Here is a 24,044-nt window from a genome sequence, read left to right as displayed (position 1 = left end):
GCAAAAATCGATGAATTTTTAACTAAAATTGAATTACCAAAATTACAAATAGAGGAACAAAATAAATTAACAGAACCATTTGGAATAGTAGAAATACAAGAGATAATAAAAAAACTACCAAATAATAAAACGCCAGGAGAGGATGGATTCCCAATAGAATTCTATAAAACATTTAAAGATTTATTAATTCCTCCCCTCCTGGAAGTAATCAACCAAATTGACAAAACACAAAGCTTACCAGATTCATCTAAAACAGCAGTAATTACAGTAATACCAAAGCAAGGGAAAGATCCACTCGCACCAGCGTCATATAGACCAATATCATTACTTAACACAGATTATAAGATAATAGCTAAACTATTAGCAAACAGATTAGCAGATTATGTACCTAAAATGGTAAATCTAGACCAAACTGGATTTATTAAAAAAAGATGCACAACAGACAATATTTGTAAATTTATTAACTTAATTCATGCAGTAGAAGGGAGTAAAGCGCCAACAGTAGCAGTTGCTTTAGACGCAGAGAAGGCCTTTGACAGAGTCGAATGGAATTATTTATTCACAATATTGCAAAAATTCAGTTTACCAGAGAAGTATATTAATTGGATTAAAGCATTATATAAGGGGCCATTGGTGAAAGTGACAGTAAATGGATATATATCTAAGCAATTTAACTTAAGCAGATCAACAAGGCAGGGATGCCCACTATCACCCTTATAGTTCGCGCTAGCTATAGAACCACTAGCAGAATTGATAAGAACAAAAAATAATATAAAAGGGATAAAAATAAAAGACAAGGAATATAAAATCAGTTTATTTGCGGATGACGTTATAGTATACTTAACAGAACCAGAACTATCAATAAAAGAATTATATAAGAAATTGAAGGAATATGGAGAAGTGTCGGGTTACAAGATTTACGTAAATAAAAGTGAAGCAATGCCAATGAATATTGCGGATTTCTCAAAATTTAAGAAGGAATCACCATTCAGATGGCAAATGCAAGCAATAAGATACCTAGGTATACAAATAAATAAAAATCTCAGCCATCTATATAAACTCAATTATTATCCACTAATGAAAAAATTACAGGGCGATTTAGAGCATTGGAAAGATTTACCATTAACACTAATAGGAAGGATAAATTGTATTAAAATGAACATTTTCCCAAGGATATTATACCTATTTCAGGCATTGCCAATACACTTGACAGAGAAATTCTTCAAGGAGTTAAAGAAAATAAGAAGGAAATTTTTATGGAAAGGGGGGAAACTGAGGATAGCACTAGATAAATTAAGAGAATGGTATAAACAAGGAGGCTTACAACTGCCAAACTTTAAAAATTATTATAGAGCCGCACAATTAAGATACCTATCAGATTTTTACCAAACAAGGGAAAAGCCAGATTGGACCAGATTAGAACTAGATAAAATAGGGGAAAAGATACCTGAACACATATTATATAAATGGGATGAAAAATTGGTACAACGTAGGAGTTCTCCAGTATTACATCATCTGCTCTATATTTGGAAGAAGATTCATGTAGAAAGGAATAAAACAAATTACCAATTACCTTAACTAATAATGACGCAAAATCAGTTACTCCCTTTTACAATAGATAACCTTTCCTTTAGAGAATGGGAGAAAAAAGGATCAAAAGAATAGAAAATTGTTTTTCAGGCAATAGATTATTATCCTTTGAACAAATGAAAGATAAATATAATATAACTCAAGATACAGTGTTGGCATATTACCATTTGAGATCCTACTTGAAAGACAAATTAGGAAGCAGTCTGAGGTTACCAGAGGGAAGTAACTTTGAATATGTGATTACAGATACAATGATAATCAAAAGATTTATAACAAATACGTATATTAAACTGCAAGAAAAGGAGAATGAGGAAACAAATGGTAAAACTAAACAAAAATGGGAACAAGATTTAAATATAAAGATAAAAAAAGGAAACATGGGAGAAGTTATGCTCTGGAACGATGAGAAATACAATAAATACGAGGTTACATATGATACAATATAACTGGATACACAGGCTATACATTACACCTCAAAAGTTAAATAAATGGGACCCAACAGTATCTGACAGATGTTTTCGTTGTAAAAAAGAAATGGGAACAACAATTCATGCAATCTGTGTACCTGTGTGTACCGGTTCCCTTGCAACCGCTGTAATCGTGTCTGCCTGTCCCGCATCAGACTTGTCAGCCACAAACGTGCCTGCAGCTGACGTGGACTTTTTACCCCCTCCATAAATCTTCGTCCGCGAAGCCAAGCCAAAGACCTGTGAGAAAGTAGAAAAATTTGGGGACGATCTAAACCAGATATTAAATAAAATTACAGAAAACAATATACCAAAAAACCCAGAGATCTTCCTCCTAAGTAACATAAAAAACAAAGAATTTGAACTTGATTTGGATGGTGCACAAAAAAGATTTGTTAAGATAGCTCTAGCCGTAGCAAAAAAATGTATTGTGTCAACCTGGAAATTGGAAGATAATTTGAGAATACAACAATGGTATATAGAAATGAATAAATGTATTCCGTTAGAAAAAATAACATATAGTTTAAGAAATAATATTGAAATATTTTAACAAATATGGGAGCCATACATGAAACACAATAGAGAAAACTTACCGGGGACATTTACCACCTAAATTAACGAAAGGAGAAGGAAATGAAAAGAATTGACTCAGTGGAATTTCTTGTTTATTTTTATTGAATGACCACATTGTTTGACTGGTTTAATGTATCTTAGATTTTGTACTTTAAATGAATGGGGGGGGAGGAGGTAGGGAGGATGGGATGGGAGGAGGGGGGGGGGGGAAGAAAATGACACTGTATATATTTTAAAAGGTAAATGTATGCATCTTGGTCAATGTGGTTTATGGTGTGAAAAATAAAAAATTAAAAAAAAATAAAGCCATCAAACTGAAGTGAAGACTGCTGCCCTCTTCCATGTTAGGATAACTAAATAGAATTGACGCCGTCCAGTTTAAAAATGTTGGCTCCTGCTAACTTGACAAGTCATAAAATAAAAGCAGCAAAGCTGGAAATTCTCAGTTGGCCAGGTAGCATTTGTGGAGAGAGAAATTGTTAATGTTTCAGACCAATAGCCTTGCTTCAGAACTGAAAAAAGAAAGTAGGCATATTTAAAATTGCAGAGATGTGAAAAGGATGGGGAGGCATCTGCCACGTGCTGGAGATTGAGAAGGAAAATTAATGGATGAAGTTGACCAGGAGAGGGTACAGAAGGTTTGTTCATGGTTGCTATCTTGTCTTTGAAGAGATGCAAATTGTGGGAAGAACTTGCAGGCACTGAGAGGTATGGAACAGCTGTGTGGCAGGAAATCATTTACTGTCAGCTCTGCCCTTGTTTAGCCTACCAAGGTACAACATCTTGAACTTGTTCACGTTAAATTCCACCTGTCACTCTTACCCATTTAATCTAGATCCTGTTGTAATCCAAGATGACCTTCACTGTCCCCAATACCACAGACATACTACCATGCCATCCAAGCCTGTATTATAGATGACAAACAGTGGCACAGCTCCCTGCAGCACACCTCTGGTCACAGGCCTCCAATCTGAAGAACAATCCTCTGCTACCTCCCTCTTGCTCGTACCTTCAAGCCAATTCTGCATCCAATTAGATACTACTGCAATTGGTGTTGTCAAGTCACTGTAGCCAGTCTATAATAAAGCCCCGCATCATTCAAATTCTCCTTCTACCAGATTCTCACACATCTGTGCCTGATGATGTGGAAATGAGCATTAGAACCTCATGGTCTCCTGGGGAACATTTCTCCATACTTTCCCCATAGGATGAGTAAGCACACTGTGGCTGCATTCACATCAAAAGCGTCTGTCTAGCCTAGCTTTAATTTTCTGAGCCAGTGTATCATTGCCCAACAATGATTTTAATCTTTAGCTGCTACAGTAGGAGGTTCCCACCTGCTTCAAAAGGGCATTTATCATTCCAGTGCCCAAGAGTGAGCAGCCTTAACAACTATTGCCACATAGCATTAACAACTGTTGTGATGAAATGCCTTGAGAGTTTGGTGATGGCCAGAATTAACATGGACCCAAGCAAAGGACTGGACCCACTGCAATTCGCCTATCGTCACCATCGCTCCACCACAGATGCAATATCACTGGCTCTCCACTCAGCTCTGGATCACTGAGAAAACAGCAACTCGTACATATGCTGCTTTTAATTGACTATAGCCTGGCCTTCAATACCATTATTCCCTCAGTGCTGGTCAACAAGCTCCAAACCATGGGCCTCCACAGCCCAGTCTGCATTTAGATCCTTGACTTACTCATTGGAAGACCATAGTCGGTATGAATTAGAAATAACGTCTCCTTACTGATGATCATCACAGGTACACATTAAGGATGCAGGCTTTGCCCACTGCTTTACTCACTATACACCAATGACTGTGTGGTTAGGCACTATTCCAATGCCGATCACACCATGGTTGTCGGCAGAATCACAAACAGCAATGAGGAAGCATAGGGAAATGGATCAGTAAGTTGAGTGGTGACACACCAACAACCTTGCACTCAACATTAGCAAGACCAAAGAGATGATTATAGACTTCAGGAGGAAGACTGGAGAACATGAACCAGTCCTCTTTGAGGGGTCAGCAGTGGAGAGGGTCATGAATTTTAAATTCCAGAGTGTCAGCATCTCTGAGGATCTGTCCTGGAGCCTCCACGTTGATGCAATCATGAAGAAGCCTCAGCAGTGGCTATACTTTGTGAGGAGCTTGAGATTCAATATGTCATCAAAGACTCTCTAAACCTACTGTCTGGTACAGAGATGCCAATGCTCAAGACGGGAAAAAAAGCGCCAAAGGATTGTTAACTTGGCCTGCAACATCACAGGCATCAGTCTTCACTCCATCGAGGACAAGAGGCAGTGTCTTCAGAAAGCAGCATTTATCCTCAGGACCCCCACCATCCAGGCCATGCCCTCTTCACTCTGTTACGATCAGGGAAAAAGGTGCAGGAGCTTAAAGACAAGCACTCACTGGCACAAGGACAGCTTCTTCATCTGCCATCAGATTCCTGAATAATCAATGAACCAAAGACACCGCCTTACTTTGACTTCTTCTTGCTTATATATTTTTATTTATTTTGTAAGATGGTTTATTATCAGTGCTTGCACTTTGATGCTGTTGCAAATCAATGAATTTCACAACTTGTTCAGGATGGTGGATTGTGTTATAATTAGCCATGACCTTCATGTCTGCCTTAGCTCAATAAACATTTCATCAGGTCCAAAGTCTCCAGTAGTTTGCCTGAATATCATTTTGCAAAAATAGTTTATACCAGTGGTTCTCAACCTTTTTCTTTCCACTCACATACCATTTTAAGTAATCCCCATGTCATCAGTGCTCTGTGATTAGTATGGGATTGCTTAAAGTGGTATACGTGTGGAAAGAAAGTTTGAAAACCACTATTTTAATTGTATCTAATTGGCTAATGTGCATGGTTTCTTCTTTCTTTGGCTTGGCTTCGCGGACGAAGATTTATGGAGGGGGTAAATGTCCACGTCAGCTGCAGGCTCGTTTGTGGCTGACAAGTCCGATGCGGGACAGGCAGACACGGTTGCAGCGGAAAATTGGTTGGTTGGGGTTGGGTGTTGGGTTTTTCCTCCTTTGCCTTTTGTCAGTGAGGTGGGCTCTGCGGTCTTCTTCAAAGGAGGTTGCTACCCGCTAAACTGTGAGGCGCCAAGATGCACGGTTTGAGGCGATATCAGCCCACTGGCGGTGGTCAATGTGGCAGGCACCAAGAGATTTCTTTAGGCAGTGCTTGTACCTTTTCTTTGGTGCACCTCTGTCACGGTGGCCAGTGGAGAGCTCGCCATATAACACGATCTTGGGAAGGCGATGGTCCTCCATTCTGGAGATGTGACCCACCCAGCGCAGCTGGATCTTCAGCAGCGTGGACTCGATGCTGTCGACCTCTGCCATCTCGAGTACTTCGACGTTAGGGATGAAAGCGCTCCAATGAACGTTGAGGATGGAGCGGAGACAACGCTGGTGGAAGCGTTCTAGGAGCCGTAGGTGATGCTGGTAGAGGACCCATGATTCGGAGCCGAACAGGAGTGTGGGTATGACAACGGCTCTGTATACGCTTATCTTTGTGAGGTTTTTCAGTTGGTTGTTTTTCCAGACTCTTTTGTGTAGTCTTCCAAAGGCGCTATTTGCCTTGGCGAGTCTGTTGTCTATCTCGTTGTCGATCCTTGCATCTGATGAAATGGTGCAGCCGAGATAGGAAAACTGGTTGACCGTTTTGAGTTTTGTGTGCCCGATGGAGATGTGGGGGGGCTGGTAGTCATGGTGGGGATCTGGCTGACTTCCAGGCCAAACATTTTGGCAGTTTCCGCAAAACAGGACGTCAAGCGCTGAAGAGCTGGCTCTGAATGGGAATGGCCAATGACCATTTTTCTCAAGCAAAATATTTCAATAACAATTGGATCTGGAACAGTGATTCTCAACCTTCCCTTCCCACCCACATATCACCTTAAGCAATCCCTTATTAATCACAGACAACCGATGGCATAAATGGTATGGGAGTGGAAAGGAAAAAGGTTGAGAACCACAGGTGGATACACTAGAATTAATTTTGAAGCATTAAATTTTTGCACTCCCATGTAATATTGTTTTGTGCAGACATTTTCTTACCATCACCAGCAGTTGACAGTGTATGATTCACCATATATTATCTGCATTGAGCCATACCTTGCATGACTAACCCTGTGTATCCAGTTTGAGTGTGACCAGGCATTTTGTCCCATCTCCACAATTACAGTGATTCATTTTCTGCTCAGACTGTTATTAGTTGTGATTTCTCCCAATGTTTTCATTTGTTCTGATCTTTTAATTGGTAATTTTTATCAACAGATTTGGATGATATTTTCACAATTTGCTTGATCTGCAGTTACTGTTTAATTTAATTGAGGGATGTGAGGGATTATCTACATGACATTATGTTCATCTGACCTTGGAATTCTTTGTTTTTCAGAGCCTCCCAATATAACAGCAGATGATTTTGTAAGTATATCGAGTAAGGGTGAACTTTAAGTGTATGTAATTTCTCCTTCGAATGTTCCTAAAAGCAACAGAACCACCAGGGGAGCCACTGGAGGTTTAAAAAGGCTGCTTAAAGAGTTAATGTAGCCAAAGTGTTTCAATGTCAGTGGCGTCACTAGGGTTGGTGTCACTCAGTGCAGTAACTCATGGTGTCACCACTCCCCCCCCCCAAAAAAAAAACTCCATGGACCTCTTCCTGTACAGAATCTTTAGTAATTTTTTTTTGTACTAATGTTGCTCACAAATGGTAATTCTCATATATCACTGAATATAATGAAAATAATAGTGAGATAAACAACTAGCAAAATTTAAATTGTAGTTAAAGCACCAAAAAACTTGACAAAAGCAGTGGCGAAAACAACAGCGCGCACTTGTGGCATTTGCAGATGAAACCATGTGATTCGAAGCATCATTGTTTTTGGGTAATAATGACAGCTTTGACCAGAGCTTATTAGAAGGTTCAAAATGTATATGAGCTTAGAGATATTTATGTAAATATATTGATACATGTAAGCTGGGCTTTAAAAAATGTTTTTGTTATCTTAACTAACTACAAGGATATTTTTATATTTAAAAGAAAATACATTTCTGCTGAAACATTGCACAAAAAATTTATAGACCGTCGTTTTGGTGTCACCCCCTTTGATGGTGCCACCCAGTGTGGTCCGCATCCCCCCAGTGTTCAATGTAAAACTAATTCTTTTCCTGTTCAGTGGAAAATTAAACTATACACAGAATGAAAATGCTTGTGAAGACCAAAATGAGAAAATAGAAGATAAATGGTTAATTTGAATACATTTTCAAGTTGCTTATTTACATTTATTCAAATAAAATGTAGTAAAAATAAATGTAGCCCAGAAAGGTAAACAGTATTAAGAAAGATACGATAAAGTAACTTTAGAGATTGTTTTCATGATGGTTTTAAATGAGAAGTGTTGGGATGCAAGTGGAGGAGCAAAAGCACAAGAGACAAAGAAAGCACAGATCCTGGATATGATCCTTCAGTGGGCGATAGGCCATAAATTCCATGTTAAAGAGATCTAACATCCATTGCTGGAGGCCCTTTTTTAAAAAAAATGTTTGCAGAGCAATTTGTAAAAAGAGACTAATTGGATTGATATTTCAGGGAGCTGATAAAGCATTGTCACCTTCTGTGTAAAATGAGTATATCTATGATCATATGATTTATTTTAAGTCTACAGAAATATTGTTGGTAAAAAGCATTTCCAAGTCATTTATTGCCATCTGACTGAGCAAGTACAACCCAATGAAACAGCATTCTCTGGTCATCAGTGTAAAACACGCAGACAGAAAAATAATATATATGCAGGAGAAGTATTCATAATACAAATAAATAATAAATATTCCCAAAAAGTATCCAATAATGATCTTAAATTGTGTTCTTAATATTGCTTGATTTATGGATGCAATCTTCCTTTCTAGTGTTGGTGAGATATGCAGGCTTTATTTACAACATTAGAGATTTGCAAGGAAAATATTACACTGATTCACACCTTGATGAAGGGCTCAAGTCTGAAATGTCAGTTATGTATTTTTATATTAGCTACATAAAGGACACTGTTTCACCTGCTGAGTTTTTCCAGCATTGTGTGTTTTACACGGATTAATTTCTTTGGAATATGAGTTAGGAGAATTTAACATTGCATAGATGCCTTTTTTTTTAAACTGTGCCATCTTCCATTATACAAAACATTCACCATATCTTTAAAAAAAAATTGAGAAGAAGATGAAGAGAATTTATAAAATAATATTTCTGCCTTTTTCTCTTCTAGGAAGATTATTTGTTAACCGATGATCTACTGGTGGATTATTTCAATACATTTCTTGCTCTGTTGGTAAGTGGTTTGTGGATTAAATAATTTTCAGAGACATTCTGAAACTATGGAGGTTGGCATTTTACAAATTATCATTGACCTTCAAATTAATAGCAAGTTGTAAAAAGAAAAATCACTTTAATAGAATAGGATGGTCTTTGTCAAGTGTTCATAGTGGATCTAGGATTGAAAGCTTGCATGGCTTTCTGCTTGCAATGAAGTGCTTTCTGACCAAGGCCGGATGGGTGGGATAAAGCTGGACTCTCCATGGTATCTACCTGCTTTGATGTACCTTCTCCTAATGTGAAGAGCAAAATGAACTGTTGGTCTGCACTTGAGATGCATTAAGCAAGGTGAACGAGCAGTGGCTAAGCCTCATTTTGTCGACCACTGGGGCCCTGCCTGAAATATGATGGTCTATGATAATGATATTGGAGACATTAGAAGCATTCAAGTAGATTTAAATAATTTACACAATTAAACAAATGTAAATAACAGTTAATAAAACACATTTAAGACAACGAGAGCATCTCATTTTTCCATCAGGGCACTTTACAGTTTTCCAAGATTCAACAATGGTTAGATAAAATTGTTGAATTTCAGCCATTCCAATTTGTATCAGAGTTTTCCATTTCAGTTGAAAGGTTTTAACTTAATTTTCTCTCCACAAATGCTGTGTGACCTGCTGTTGCAATTTTCAGTGCTCTTTTATTTCAAATCTGCAGCACACACATTCTTCTGCATCCCACAGATCCAGTTGATTTGCATCTCCATCTATCCTATGCCTTTGCATTCCATCCATTTATAATTCTTTCAGGAATGGACTCATTTTTATTTTTGAGTCCAAATTCAAAGCAAATTTATTTACTTTCCTGTTCACCTTTGAACCCAAGATTTAAGGTTCTTTTTTATGTCACGTAATAACAAAAAAATGTAATGTACATGATATATTTTGACTTTTCTCTGCTGTAAGGCAAACAGAGTCACCATGAGCATCGCCTGCACTCCTAGCAATAGGAGAAAGAGAACCAAGAGTCCCTTCAGAGTCACTGAGTGTCCATGGATTGAATCCCAGTACTCCCACAGGCTCTTGTTCAAACTGTCTGCATCTGAGATGCATCAAGCGAGGCCCTGCCTTCAAAAATGCTGGAATATGATAATCACTTCTATGAAAAGCATTTGAATCTATTGAAGACATTAGAAGCTTTCAAGTAGATTTAAATAATTAGCAAGATTAACACTGCTTTAAAACAGCTTTAACGGGTTGTTTTAAAACCTGTTTGGAGCTGTCGGCATGAGCACCCTGTGGAGAAGTGCTGCATCTCCGCTCCTCACCAGTGGTAGTGCTGCCATTGCAGCAGCTCCGGGACTGCCACTAATTTTTTTTAATTGAGTAATTTATAGTTCAAATCAATTTGCAGGAGTTCTGGGAACTAAATGTAAATAGCAGTGTCAGAACATTCCATGTTAACTTTCCTAAAGTCATGAGAATCATCAGTGCCAACAAAAATGTTTCCTTTAAGTTATAAACAAAGAATTTGCCAGGAAAATGTGTGGAAATAAACAAATGTCTGCCCCCCCCCCCAGTTTAAGAGAAACAACACTGAAACTATGTGGCTGTCCAGTAAAGGTTCCTGGTATATGTTGAAGAGAGTAAGTTCTTGCAGCTGCTGAGGTGCCCTTCTGCTGTCAATAAAAAAAACTTACTTTGTGCCTTTTAGGATAAATATATCTGACTCATTTTGTTTCTTTGATGTGCTTTAAAATGACATTTTGCAGCTTGTCTCTTCACATATGTGTAACTATGCTATTAAAACCAAGGAGCTGATTGTTGCCTTCAGGAAGGGAAAACCAGAGGTGTATGATCCCGTGATCATTAGGGGATTAGGTGGAGAGGGTGAGCAAATTTAACTTCTTGGGAGTCACGATCTCAGAGGATCTTTCCTGGACCCAACACACTGAAGAAAGCACGTCGGCGCCTCTACTTCCTCAAGAATTTGTGTAGGTTTGGTATGACACCAGAAACCTTGGCAAATTTTTACAGATGTGTGCTGGAAAGTGTGCACACTGGCTGCATCATGGTTGGGAATGGGGACACCATTACCTCCCTGAGCATAAATTCTTGCAATAGGTAGTGGATACAGCCAAGGACATCACAGGCAAAACCATCCCCACTAGTCAGTTGTTTAAATTTATTTGTTTACGTGTGTACATTGAGACCTTTTTATTTTTGCACTACAAATTAATGGTAATTCTACCTCGCCCGCAGGAAAAAGAATCTCTGAGTTGTTCGTGATGTCACGTATATACTCTGATCATTGTCCTACTGCTGTAAAGGCATGGAAAAAAAAGTGATAATAAATATTTTCCTCAAGCTGCAGACATTGAAATAATTCAATAAAAATGTAATTTTTCTGCTTGTTTCTTAGAATCGTTTGTCTTTGTGACCTCAGCTAATGTTTTCTTTTCACTTAGCATGTTAGTAATGCAAATTGATATGTCTTCTGATTTGCTTTCTTTCTACTGGAAATAATATTGTCACAGTTTTGCAGTTCTGTTGGAACCTTTCAGAGATCAAAGGAATTCACTTTGCAATGTATTTTTGAGACCTAATTCATAGCTACATATGATATTCTGTATCGGACAGTTTTTAATGGTGAGTAAAAATGGCAGCACTGCTGGAGCTGCTCTAATGACATCGCTGCCGCTGGTGTGGTCCCAACGAGAGTGGGAACCGGAGACGCAGTGCTACCCCCCAGAGTCCTATCGCCCGGTGCTCAAGCTGATGGCTCTGTAAAGGCTTTAAATGGCCTGTTGAAGGAGCCAGCAGTGTTTTTTTTATATAAATAATCCTGTCTTCATGAGGGCTTTGCCCAGGATGGTGGCACCTGTGCTAGGCACTGGACTATCAGAGAGCAGTGGACCGGTGCATGGCACAGAAACAGGGAGAGTACTTCCCACAGCCCCACCCTGAGAAAGAGGAGCATAGGAGATGACTCTACAGGATAATGACCTCCGCAGTTGACCAGCAAAGGACTCAGTGGCTGAAGGACTCGTGTAGGTTGCAGGCTGTTGGCTACTCTTGCAGTTGAATGACTCACATGGGCTGTGGGCTGCTGGAGACTGGCTAATAGGAACCAAGTATTGGATTCGAGAGGATGCTGAGGCAAGAAGGGCTTCTGAAGGGCTGATTGCAGCCTGGTCATATTGGTGGTTTGGATCTGCAGCTCGGGCTGCCAGTGGTCTGAACAAGAGTCTGTGTGGTTGTAGAGGCTATGAATCCACGGACACTAGTATCTCTTTCTCCTATTGTTTTGGGCATCGGGCAATGCTCATGGTGACTCTTTGTTTGTCTCATGTGTATTACATTTTTATTACAAATGTGTATTACAAATGGCGTGAAGCAAGGCTGTGTTCTCGCACCAACCCTCTTTTCAATCTTCTTCAGCATGATGCTGAACCAAGCCATGAAAGACCCCAACAATGAAGATGCTGTTTACATCCGGTACCGCACGGATGGCAGTCTCTTCAATCTGAGGCGCCTGCAAGCTCACACCAAGACACAAGAGAAACTTGTCCGTGAACTACTCTTTGCAGATGATGCCGCTTTAGTTGCCCATTCAGAGCCAGCTCTTCAGCGCTTGACGTCCTGCTTTGCGGAAACTGCCAAAATGTTTGGCCTGGAAGTCAGCCTGAAGAAAACTGAGGTCCTCCATCAGCCAGCTCCCCACCATGACTACCAGCCCCCCCACATCTCCATCGGGCACACAAAACTCAAAACGGTCAACCAGTTTACCTATCTCGGCTGCACCATTTCATCAGATGCAAGGATCGACAATGAGATAGACAACAGACTCGCCAAGGCAAATAGCGCCTTTGGAAGACTACACAAAAGAGTCTGGAAAAACAACCAACTGAAAAACCTCACAAAGATAAGCGTATACAGAGCCGTTGTCATACCCACACTCCTGTTCGGCTCCGAATCATGGGTCCTCTACTGGCACCACCTACGGCTCCTAGAACGCTTCCACCAGCGTTGTCTCCGCTCCATCCTTAACATCCATTGGAGCGCTTACACCCCTAACGTCGAAGTACTCGAGATGGCAGAGGTCGACAGCATCGAGTCCACGCTGCTGAAGATCCAGCTGCGCTGGATGGGTCACGTCTCTAGAATGGAGGACCATCGCCTTCCCAAGATCGTGTTATATGGCGAGCTCTCCACTGGCCACCGTGACAGAGGTGCACCAAAGAAAAGGTACAAGGACTGCCTAAAGAAATCTCTTGGTGCCTGCCACATTGACCACCGCCAGTGGGCTGATAACGCCTCAAACCGTGCATCTTGGCGCCTCACAGTTTGGCGGGCAGCAACCTCCTTTGAAGAAGACCGCAGAGCCCACCTCACTGACAAAAGGCAAAGGAGGAAAAACCCAACACCCAACCCCAACCAACCAATTTTCCCTTGCAACCGTGTCTGCCTGTCCCGCATCGGACTTGTCAGCCACAAACGAGCCTGCAGCTGACGTGGACTTTTTACCCCCTCCATAAATCTTCGTCCGCGAAGCCAAGCCAAAGATTACATTTTTAAATGTGTAATTGTGTGTCAATAATAAGAACCTTTGAACCTTTAATGTAAGAAAGATTGAAATCTACTTCCAAATACTACCTGATTTTCTTCTGTCTGGGCACTCTCCAGCCAGATGGCATTAACATAGACTTCTCCAGTTCCTGCTAACCTGCTGGCCTCTTTCCCCACCCCCTCCCCCCACTTTCCTTTCCTCCTGTCTTCTTTCCCTCAGCTCTCCATCCCCTTCCCTCTCATTTCACCTCGCCACCCTGCTTGCTGCTGTGCCCTCCCTCCATTCTCCACCTATTATCTCCTTCCTTTGCTACCATGCTCCTCCCCCCACTCTGTCTATCCCTTTCATAATCTTAAATACCTCTATCAAATCCCCTCTCAACCTTCTACGCTCCAAAGAATAAAGACCTAATCTGCCCAATCTCTCCCTGTACTCTAGATGCTTAAACCCAGGTAACATTCTGGTAAATCTTCTCTGCACTCTCTCCACTCTGTTTATATCGTTCCTATAATTAGGCGACCAGGACTGCACACAGAACTCTAAATTAGGCCGCACTAACGCCTTATACAATCTCAACATCACTTCCCAACTCCTATATTCCATGCAATGATTGATAAAGGCCAGCATACTAAAAGCCTTCTTCACCACCCTATTCACACGAGTTTCTACCTCAGGGAACGATGTACTGTTATTCCTAAATCCTTCTGCTCTTCTGTATTCATCAATGCTCTCCCATTTACTACATATGTCCTGTTCGGATTCTTCTTACCAAAATGAAGCACCTCACACTTATCAGCATTAAATTCCATCTGCCATTTTTCAGCCCACTTTTCTAAGCAGCCCAAATCCCTCTGCAATCCTTGAAAACCTTCTTCATTATCCACTATTCCGCCTATCTTAGTATCGTCTGCATATTTACTAATCCAATTCACCACCCCATCATCTAGATTATTAATGTATATAATGAACAACAATGGGCCCAATACAGATCCTTGAGGCACACCACTGGTCACCGGCCTCCAACCTGACAGACAATTTTCCACTACCACTCTCTGGCCTCTCTCTTTCAGCCAATGTTCAATCCATTTGACTATCTCAAAATTTATACCTAAAGACTGCACCTTCCTAACTAACCTTTCATGTGGTACCTTATCGAAGGCCTTACTGAAGTCCATATAGACAAGATCCACCGCGCTACCCTCATCCACATTCCTAGTCACCTCTTCAAAAATTCAATCCGATTGGTCAAAAAGGACCTTCCGCCCACAAATCCGTGTTGAGTGCTCCTGATCAGACCCTGTCTATCCAGATATTTATAAGTACTATCTCTAAGAACTTTCTCCATTAATTTACCTACCACAGATGTCAAACTTACAGGCCGATAATTGCCAGGCTTCCTCCTTGAACCCTTTTTAAATAATGGAACCACATGCGCTATACGCCAATCCTCCGGCACTATCCCCATCTCTAATAACATTTGGAAAATTACCGTCAGAGCCTCTGCTATTTCCTCCTTTACTTCTCTCAATGTCCTGGGGAAGATCCCGTCTGGTCCCGGAGACTTATCCATCTTTATATTCCTCAAAAGCCCTAACACTACATCTTTCGTAATCACTATATTCTCCATATTTACGCAATTTGCTTTTTTTATCTCACATATCCCAATATCCTTCTCCTTGGTGAATACCGAAGAAAAGAAACTGTTCAATATCTCCCCCATTTCTCTAGGCTCCACACACAGTTTTCCGCTCTGATTCTCTAGGGACCAATTTTGTCTCTCGCTTTCCTTTTACCATTAACATATTTGTAGAACCCTTTTGGATTAATTTTCACCCTGCTTGCTATAGTCTCCTCGTACCTTCTTTTAGCTTTCCTAATTCCTCTCAAGATTCCTCTTACATTCAATGTATTTTTCAAACATCTCCTTAATTCCATGCTTCTTATACCTAATGTACGCCTCCATTTTTCTTCGAACCAAGTTTCTAATGTTCCTTGAAAACCATGGCTCTCTCCAACCTTTTGCCCCTCCTTTTAACCTAACAGGAACATAAAGCTTTTGCATTCTCAAAATCTGATCTTTAAAAGACTTCCATCTCTCTACTACATCCTGCCTATAAAACAAATTGTCCCAATGCACACCCTACAAGTCCTTTCGCATCTCCTCAAATCTAGCTTTTCCCCAATCAAAAACCTCAACCCTTGGCCCTGACTTATCTCTTTCCATAATGACATTGAAGCTGATGGCATTATGATCACTGGACCCGAAGTGCTCGCCAACACTAACCTCCGTCACTTGACCCATCCCATTTGCCAACAGTAGATCTAACACTGCTCCTTCTCTGGTCGGCACCTCTACATATTGTTGTAAAAACTATCTTGCACACATTTCACAAACTCTAACCCATCCAGCCCTTTCACAGAATGTGTTTCCCAATCTATATGTGGAAAATTAAAATCTCCTATAATTTTTCTTTTCTTTTCTTTGGCTTGGCTTCGCGGACGAAGATTTATGGAGGGGGTAAAGGTCCACGTCAGCTGCAGGCTCATTTGTGGCTGACAAGTCCGATGCGGGACAGGCAGACACGGTTGCAGCGGCTGCAGGGGAAAATTGGTTGGTTGGGTGTTGGGATTTTCCTCCTTTGCCTTTTGTCAGTGAGGTGGGCTCTGCGGTCTTCTTCAAAGGAGGTTGCTGCCCGCCAAACTGTGAGGCGCCAAGATGCACGGTTTGAGGCGATATCAGCCCACTGGCAGTGGTCAATGTGGCAGGCACCAAGAGATTTCTTTAGGCAGTCCTTGTACCTTTTCTTTGGTATATCTTCCTATAATTACAACCCTGTGCTTATCACAAATATCCACTATCTCCCTACAGATTTGCTCCTCTAGGTCTCGGTTCCCTCCGGGTGGTCTATAATACACTCCTACAAGTGTAAGCTCTCCTTTCCCACTCCTCAGTTCCACCCAAATAGCCTCCGTGGACGAGCCCTCTAATCTATCCTGCCTAAGCACCGCTGTAATATTCTCCCTGACAAGCAATGCAACACCACCTCCTCTTGCCCCTCCGACTCTATCACACCTAAAGCAACGAAACCCAGGAATATTCAGCTGCCAATCACATCCCTCCTGAAACCATGTCTCACTAATCGCTACCACATCATACTTCCAAATTTCAATCCACACCTTCAGCTCATCCACCTTTTTTTACAATACTCCTGGCATTAAAATATATGAATTTCAGAGATTTCCCAATTCTTAACCCCATTTTCCCTCATCTTTAATAACATTATTTCCTTTTCCTGCCAATTGCCCTTCATCTTCTTCCAGAGCATTTCCTTTCTCTATCACCTTCCCATCCATATTCAAATACTTACTACAAACTTTCTTTGTTTGCATTCTAACCTTCTCCTTACTGCTCTGTACTATTTTGCTCCCTCCCCCCAACCATTCTAGTTTAAAGGATCCTGAGTAGCCCTAGCAAATACCCCTGCCAGGATTCTGGTCCCCCTGGGATTTAAGTGTAACCTGTCCTTACAGTACAGGTCACATCTTCCCCAAAAAGGTCCCAGTGATCCAGAAACTTGAAACCCTGCCCCTTACTCCACCCCTTCAGCCACGTGTTAATCCTCCACCTCATTCTATTTCTATTCTCACTGTCATGTGGCACAGGGAGTAATCCAGAGATTACCCCCTTTGCAGTCCTTCTTTTTAACTCCCTACCTAACTGCCTGTACTCACTTTTTAGGACCTCTTCTCTATTCCTCCCTATGTCATTGGTACCTACATATACCACGACCTCTGGCTCCTGTCCCTCCCACTTTAGGATGTCCGGGACACGAGCAGCAACATTCCGGACCCTGGCACTAGGGAGGCAAACCACCATCCGGTTCTCCTTGCTGCATCCACAGAATCCCCTATCTGTCCTCTTAACTATGGAGTCCCCTACCACTATTGCCCTCCTCTTCCCTTCCCTACCTTTCTGAGCTACAGGGGCTGACCCTGTGCCAGAGGCACAACCACTGCTGCTCCCCCCAACTTTGATGTCCTCCTCAACAGTACTCAAAGAGGCATACTTATTGCTGAGGGTTACAGTCATAGGGCTCCTCTCTGGCACCTTATGTTTTTCTGTCCCTGTCCTAACTGTTACCCATCTTTCCTCCTCCCGTGGCCCTGGCGTGACCACCTGGCTGTAACTCCTGTCTATGACTTCCTCTGTTTCCCTAACCAGCCTGAGGTCATCAAGCTGCAGCTCTAGTTTCCTAACACAGTCCCTAAGAATCTGCAGCTCAACACACCTAGTGCAGATATGGACATCCGGGAGTCTGGAAGACTCCAGGACCTCCCACATCTGGCACTCCCAACACCACACAGCCCTAACACTCATCCTTTACCCCAATGAAGTAGTAATAAAGACTATCTTACCTTAGTGCAGTGACTCATCCTCAACCTGTGCTCCCTCTCACTCGCTGCCGCTCCCAAAAACCTTTCCTTTAATACACTTCCCAATGTGACCACTAGCACTGTCCAATCCTAACCAGTTTCCTTTAATTACTCCCACCTGCAATCCCTATTCAATTACTGTCTTTGCACTGAACAGCAATCCCCACCTAAATTATTAACTCTTAATTAAGACTAAATGACTACTCTACTCACGTCCGTTCAGCACAGCACGCTCCCGCCTCTTTGCTCCTTGCCAACTGGACCTCAACTGAGGTAAGGTTTTCTTTGTTTTTAAAAGTCCCTCCCTGCTGACGTCACCACACGCCTGCGCACTAGCCCCCTCCCCCTTTTAAATTTTAACTTAAAATTAAATTAACTACTTTAACTTTAAATTTACGCCAACAAACCCTTCCCCTTACAATTTAAATAAATAAATAAATAGATAGATTTTGACCACTCTATTCACGTCCGTTCAGCACAGCACGCTCCCGCCTCTTCGCTCCTTGCCAACTGGACCTCTGAAAATTTTAATCTGAAAATTAAAACTATGGGGGTGGCACGGTTAGTGTAGGGGCCGACACAAATAGCGTAGTGGTTAGCGTAATGCTGTTACACCGCCAGCGATTAGGACTGAGCTTCAAATCTGTTTATGAACCCCCCCCGCATGGGTTTTCCCCAGGATTTCCTCCCACTGTTCAAACGTAATGGGAGATGTAGGTTATTTGGGTGTAATTGGGTGACATGGGTTCATGGGCTGAAATGGCTTGTTACTGTGCTTTTTTTAAAAAAATCCCTCCATTGTAAGACAACACAGAGATCTGCAATTGAGGGAGTTGAGCTTCATTTACAGCATTTGGGACAGTGCTTGAGAAGTTCCACCACCTTTCACCAGTGATTAGACTCTCATTTGTTTGACATTATTTGTACAAATGGTGCAAATATTACTTGCCACTTACCATCCCATGACTGAAAGCCTTCTCTGTCTCTATGTCTGGACTTGTGTATTGCTTCAATTTTTGAGGAGTTGCAAATGGAATTGAACATTGTGCAATCATCAATGAACATCCCCACTTTTGAAAAGGTTTGTAACTATGGAGCTAAAATTATTCAAAGAAAATATGGAAATATTGATGCTTTTGGATATAACATCCCTGTTATTCAGAATTCAAGGAACCGGCAAAAAAATCTTGGAAAATAAAAAAAATGAAAGTTTAAAATTGGCATGCCTCGTCATTATTTCTCCATTCATGCCACAGAGTCTCAAGCAACCGGAAAATTCAATTATCTGGCATCTAACAATCACCATAGGTGCCCTATATCAGGGGATCTTACTGCAATTTTTAATTTCCTGGTTAGGTTTCTTGAAGATTCTGGGTTAATTGTGATGAGTTAACAGCCCACTCGGAAGAAGGTGCCTTATCTTTGTGTTAAATCTCAAACCTTCTTTTGTTGTTTCACAGAATTTTCCAATGCCAATTTGGTTTAACAAAGTAACAGAGACATTTGAAGTTGTTGATGATGCCAAGAAAAATCTATTGAAGAAGTTGAAAGGTCTGGTGCAAGCTCTTTCACCTCATAACCCTATCTACGATGTGACTATCAAATCTAAACGAAAGTATTCCCAATCTAAACAAAAAATTACAAATCTGGATGTAAAATTTGAAGATACATATGTTGTAATGGTAGGTATATGACGTCTATTTTCATTACATCATTAGTATGGTCAAATATTTTTTTTAAATAAATTATTTTGGATCAGCCATTCTCAATGGGATCCCAAAGGAGCCCCCACCCCTGGGGGGGGGGGGGGGGCAACAGCACATTTAAGTAAAATCCTTTTCTCTTTTCACCTCATCTAACAAATATTTTTGATGTTCTTTATGTAGGCGAAAGAAGTACGAAAGAAACTAAAACATGACTGCTTTACCGGGAAGGGGTGGGTTGGGGAGTTTCATAAACTTTGAGCAGAGTCCTAAGGGGACCAGAGCTGAAACAAAAGTTGAGAATGACTGCATTTCGGTAACTGTAAAGTCTACTCAAGAAGAAAGAGATGTGATAATTTACATGATAATTATCTCTTTTCCTGGAAAATGTGGAGCCCTTACTCTGATTTATATGGGTTTAAAATGTTGAATTCCCTGTGGCTTGCTGTGGTGGTGTTGCTCTGATCCATGGCGGTTGATTGTGTTTGTGATGGTTTAAGTCTCCTGTTTCTTTGGGGTGGGGAGGGGTTCATTTGGATTCATATATATTCAAAATTTTAAGTACACACACACAAACACACACACAAACACACACACAAACACACACACACACACACACACACACACACACACACACACACACACACACACACACACACACACACACACACACACATTCTGCCTGGAGGTCAGTGACTAGTGGAGTTTTGCAGGTATCTGTACTGGGACCCCTGCCCATTGTGATTTTTTTTTTAAATATAAATGACCTGAACGAAGAAGTAGAGGGATTGGGTCAGTAAATTTGCGGATATTGTAAATGTTGAGGATGTTGATGGTTGTCATAGGTTACGACAGGATGTAGACAAGCAGAGTTAGGTGAAAAAGCGGCAGATGAAATTCAATCCAGATATGTGTGAAATGATACATTTTGGAAGATCAAACCTGCAGGCAGAGTTATGGTTAATGGCAGGATTTTTACCAGTGTGAAAGAACAAAGGGATCTTGGGTACAAACATTAGCTCTCTCAAAGTCGCCGCATTGGTTGATAAATAGTTAAATAGGCTTATGGTATGCTGGCCTATTATTGGGGGGGTGGGGGGGGGTTGAGCTCAAGAGATCCGAGGTAACATTACAGTTCAAAAAAACTCAGAGCACACTTGGAATATTACGTTCAGTTTTGGTTGCCTCATTATAGAAAGGATGTAGAAGCTATGGAAGAGATTTACCAGGATGATGCCTGGATTGGAGAACGTGTCTTATGGGGAAAAGTTAACAGAGCTAAAGTTTTCACTTTGGAGCAAAGAAGGACAAGAGGTGACTTACAGAGGTCTACAAGATTATGAGAGGCATGGTTAGGGAAGACAGCCAGCACCTTTTTGCCGGGGCAAGAGTAGCAAACACCAGAGGACATCTGTACAAATTGAGGGGAGGGAAGTTTTGGGGAGACATCAGGTGTACGTGTTTTATTTTTTACACAGAGAGTAATAAGTATTTGGAATGCTTTGCCAGGGGTGGTGGTGGAGGAACAAATATGGACATTTAAAAGACTCTTGGACAGGAACATGGATGAAAGAAAACTAGAGCATTATGAGGTAGGGGTTTAGTTTTTTGAGAGGGTTTATATAGATCAGCACAACATCATGGGCCAAAGGGCCTGTACTGTGCTGTAATGTTTGATGTTTTTTAAAAGTGAAAAATGTAATCAAAAAGAAAAGTAAACCAACTGTACAAATACTGAAAAAATGAATATTTAGTAAGAAACAATGTGCAAAGTAAGAGTTCTTTAAATGAGCCGCTGATTGAGTCTGAGGGTGGAGGGGAAGTGACTGTTCCTGGACCTGGTGGTGTGAGTCTTATGCACCTATACCTCTTTCCTGATGACAGCAGCAAGAGCAGAACGTGTGGTGGTATCCTTGATGATTGCTGCTGCTCTCTGATGGCAATGTTTCCTGTCAATGTTCTCGATGGTGGGAAGGGTTTTGCCTGTGATGTCCTGGGCTGAGTCCACTACCATTTTTGCAGGGCTTTCCATTCTGAGGTATTGGTGTCCCCATACAAGGCTGCGATGGAGTCGGTCAGCACACTTTCCACTACACATCTGTAGAAGCTTGCCAAGGTTTATGATGTCATGCCAAACCTCTGCAAATTCCTGAGGAAGTAAAGGTGCTGACATTATTTCTCCAAGATGACATTAGTATAATGGGTCCTGGAAAGGTCCTCTGAGATGGTGATTCCCAGGGATTTAAATTTGCTCACCCTTTCCACCTTTGATCCATTGATGATCATTGGAGCGTACACCTCTGGTTTTTGTTGTTGGTGCACCATTCAGCCAAGTTTTCAATCTCCCTTGAATGCTGACTCCTCATTCCTTTTTATAGGCCCACTGCCATGGTATCATTGACAAATTTGTCAATACTGTTGTTGTCATACTGAGCCACACAGTCATCGGTATAAAGCTAGTAGAACAGAGGGCTACGTATGCAGCCCTGTGGTGCTCCGGTACTGACGGAGATTCTGGACGGGATACTCTTACTAATCCTCGTTGATTGTGGTCTGGAGTAGAGGAAGTCCAGGATCCAGTGGGGTGTTGAGGCCCAGTTCCTGGAGTTTGCTGATCAGATTTGAGGGGATGATGGTGTTAAATGCTGAACTGGAGTCGATAAAGAACATCCTGATGTTTGCTGCCCAGGTGTAAATAAGAGATCAAAGCCAGAACATTGAGTTTGGAGGAGTTGTAATATTGAAGGAAGTTTCAGATATTGGAAGTGTTAAGCTTTTGAAGAGAATTAAACTGAAAGCTGACATTTTAAATTGGAGAATCAGAAATGTGCAAGGACTGGAATGGATGTAGGACAAAATGCCCACGGTAGAATTCCTTTGTGATTTAATAATCTATTCAGATTTTAAATATCTGTTCTTTTGCTTCAAAGATTATTAAAATAAACTGATAAGTTTTCTTTCATCTATTTTAGTGCCTCGATCAGGAGCAGGGTATAGCATGGATAAAAAATGAGAGGCTTCCAGCATTCCTTCAGAGTGACTGCTACTTTGAGTACAGGTAAATGCTCTGAATTATAATGAAAGCGGTGTAATGGAGAGGCTGCAGCCACCACAAGGTGGCGCTGCTGCGCTCCTATTTGGAGGATACATTGCATGTCAATCAAGGTCAAGAATCACCCCAAGCCATCAAGGTGACCCTTGCGATTGGCCCACCTAAATCACCAGGTGCTATAGACCAGACAACCTCCCTGGACTCAGCCTTGACCTTCACCCAGTTGGCCCAGATGAATCACCTAGGTTGACCCCTGCTGAGCCCCTGCACTAGGCTTTGAGCCATTTGCCACAGCAGCCAACAGAGCCTAGCCTGTCCCAAGTGATTGGCCCCCCAATATTGGGTGCAGGACTATAAAGGACCATGTACTCCTTTGTTCTTCCTCTTTTGACCCCTTGTGGCACATATCACCTTTCGCACTGGGTTGGGGTGAGTCCTGAGGTTAGGTAGCAAGAGCTATGTCCGTACCGGTCAAGGGGTGGGGGCATGTAGCATCACCTTGATTCTGACTGTTGATTGTATGTATTTAAGTAATTTATCCCTCGTTATCATTTTGACCCTGTTGCCCCATTTGCACCCCCAAAATAAACATGTGCTTTGTACCCTGGTTCTTAACCTGTGGGATCCACACAAACCCCTACAACAAGCTGCTTGCTATTTTTGTCAAAAGTTGTAATTTACAGAGGATTGTTATTTACATTTGGAGTAGAGGATGGGCATATTTGTAAGCTGTTAACATATAGTCCGTGTTTTAAATTTGGGACCAGAATTCTCATGTTGCAGTTGCAGGTTTTTATTCTGGAAATCCATCAACATGGATAGGTCTGTTTCTGACATTTGGTTTATTGAAGTGTTGTTTTGAAATGAAATAAATTTAATTATTCTCTTGTATTTAGAAATCATTCCTATCCAGCACCATTTTCTGGAAGACATTTCACAGGCTACCCTTCTATCTTCAGGCTGAAGCCTCAGGGAAGGAATTTAATGCAACTTTTAGGCAACAAAGATCTGAACTTCTACCTTTTGTTGCCATGTGGTTCAGAGGCTAGATCTTCAAACATTCCTTCTGGGCCCGCATAAATGTTCTGACCCTTTACTAGCATGGCCCTTCTACTTACAATGTCCCAAAGAATAATATTGTGAAGATTGTTGTTCATGTATGTCTTGTGAGGCAAGGTTAGCAGAGTTGGAGCTTTTCTCTTTGGAGTGAAGAAGGATGAGAGGTGACCTAATAGAAGTCTACAAGATTCTGAGAGGCAGAGATAGGATGGACAGCCAGCGCCTTCTCCCCAAGGTGGGAGCAGCAAACACCAGAGGACATCTGTAC

The 24,044-nt window shown here is 41.4% G+C and overlaps 1 protein-coding gene across 6 annotated transcripts in view; it reads left to right on the top strand.

Annotated features, from left to right (window-relative positions):
• Nucleotides 1-24,044, top strand: part of LOC138755109 (regulator of G-protein signaling 22-like) — a 158,211-nt gene that overhangs the window by 8,070 nt on the left and 126,097 nt on the right. For 5 of the 6 annotated variants that reach the window (XM_069920412.1, XM_069920414.1, XM_069920413.1 and 2 more), the window contains exons 2-5: nucleotides 7,049-7,077; nucleotides 8,910-8,972; nucleotides 19,423-19,644; nucleotides 22,638-22,723. In XM_069920412.1, the coding sequence (XP_069776513.1) occupies nucleotides 7,049-7,077; nucleotides 8,910-8,972; nucleotides 19,423-19,644; nucleotides 22,638-22,723 (400 nt within the window). The remainder of the gene's footprint in view (nucleotides 1-7,048; nucleotides 7,078-8,909; nucleotides 8,973-19,422; nucleotides 19,645-22,637; nucleotides 22,724-24,044) is intronic. The other variant, XM_069920416.1, reaches the window with a different exon arrangement.

Source organism: Narcine bancroftii, chromosome 2, assembly GCF_036971445.1.
Source record: "Narcine bancroftii isolate sNarBan1 chromosome 2, sNarBan1.hap1, whole genome shotgun sequence".
NCBI classification, from domain to species: domain Eukaryota; kingdom Metazoa; phylum Chordata; class Chondrichthyes; order Torpediniformes; family Narcinidae; genus Narcine; species Narcine bancroftii.
Note: the sequence above shows the minus strand (reverse complement) of the source record. Positions and strands in the feature narration are given on the sequence as shown.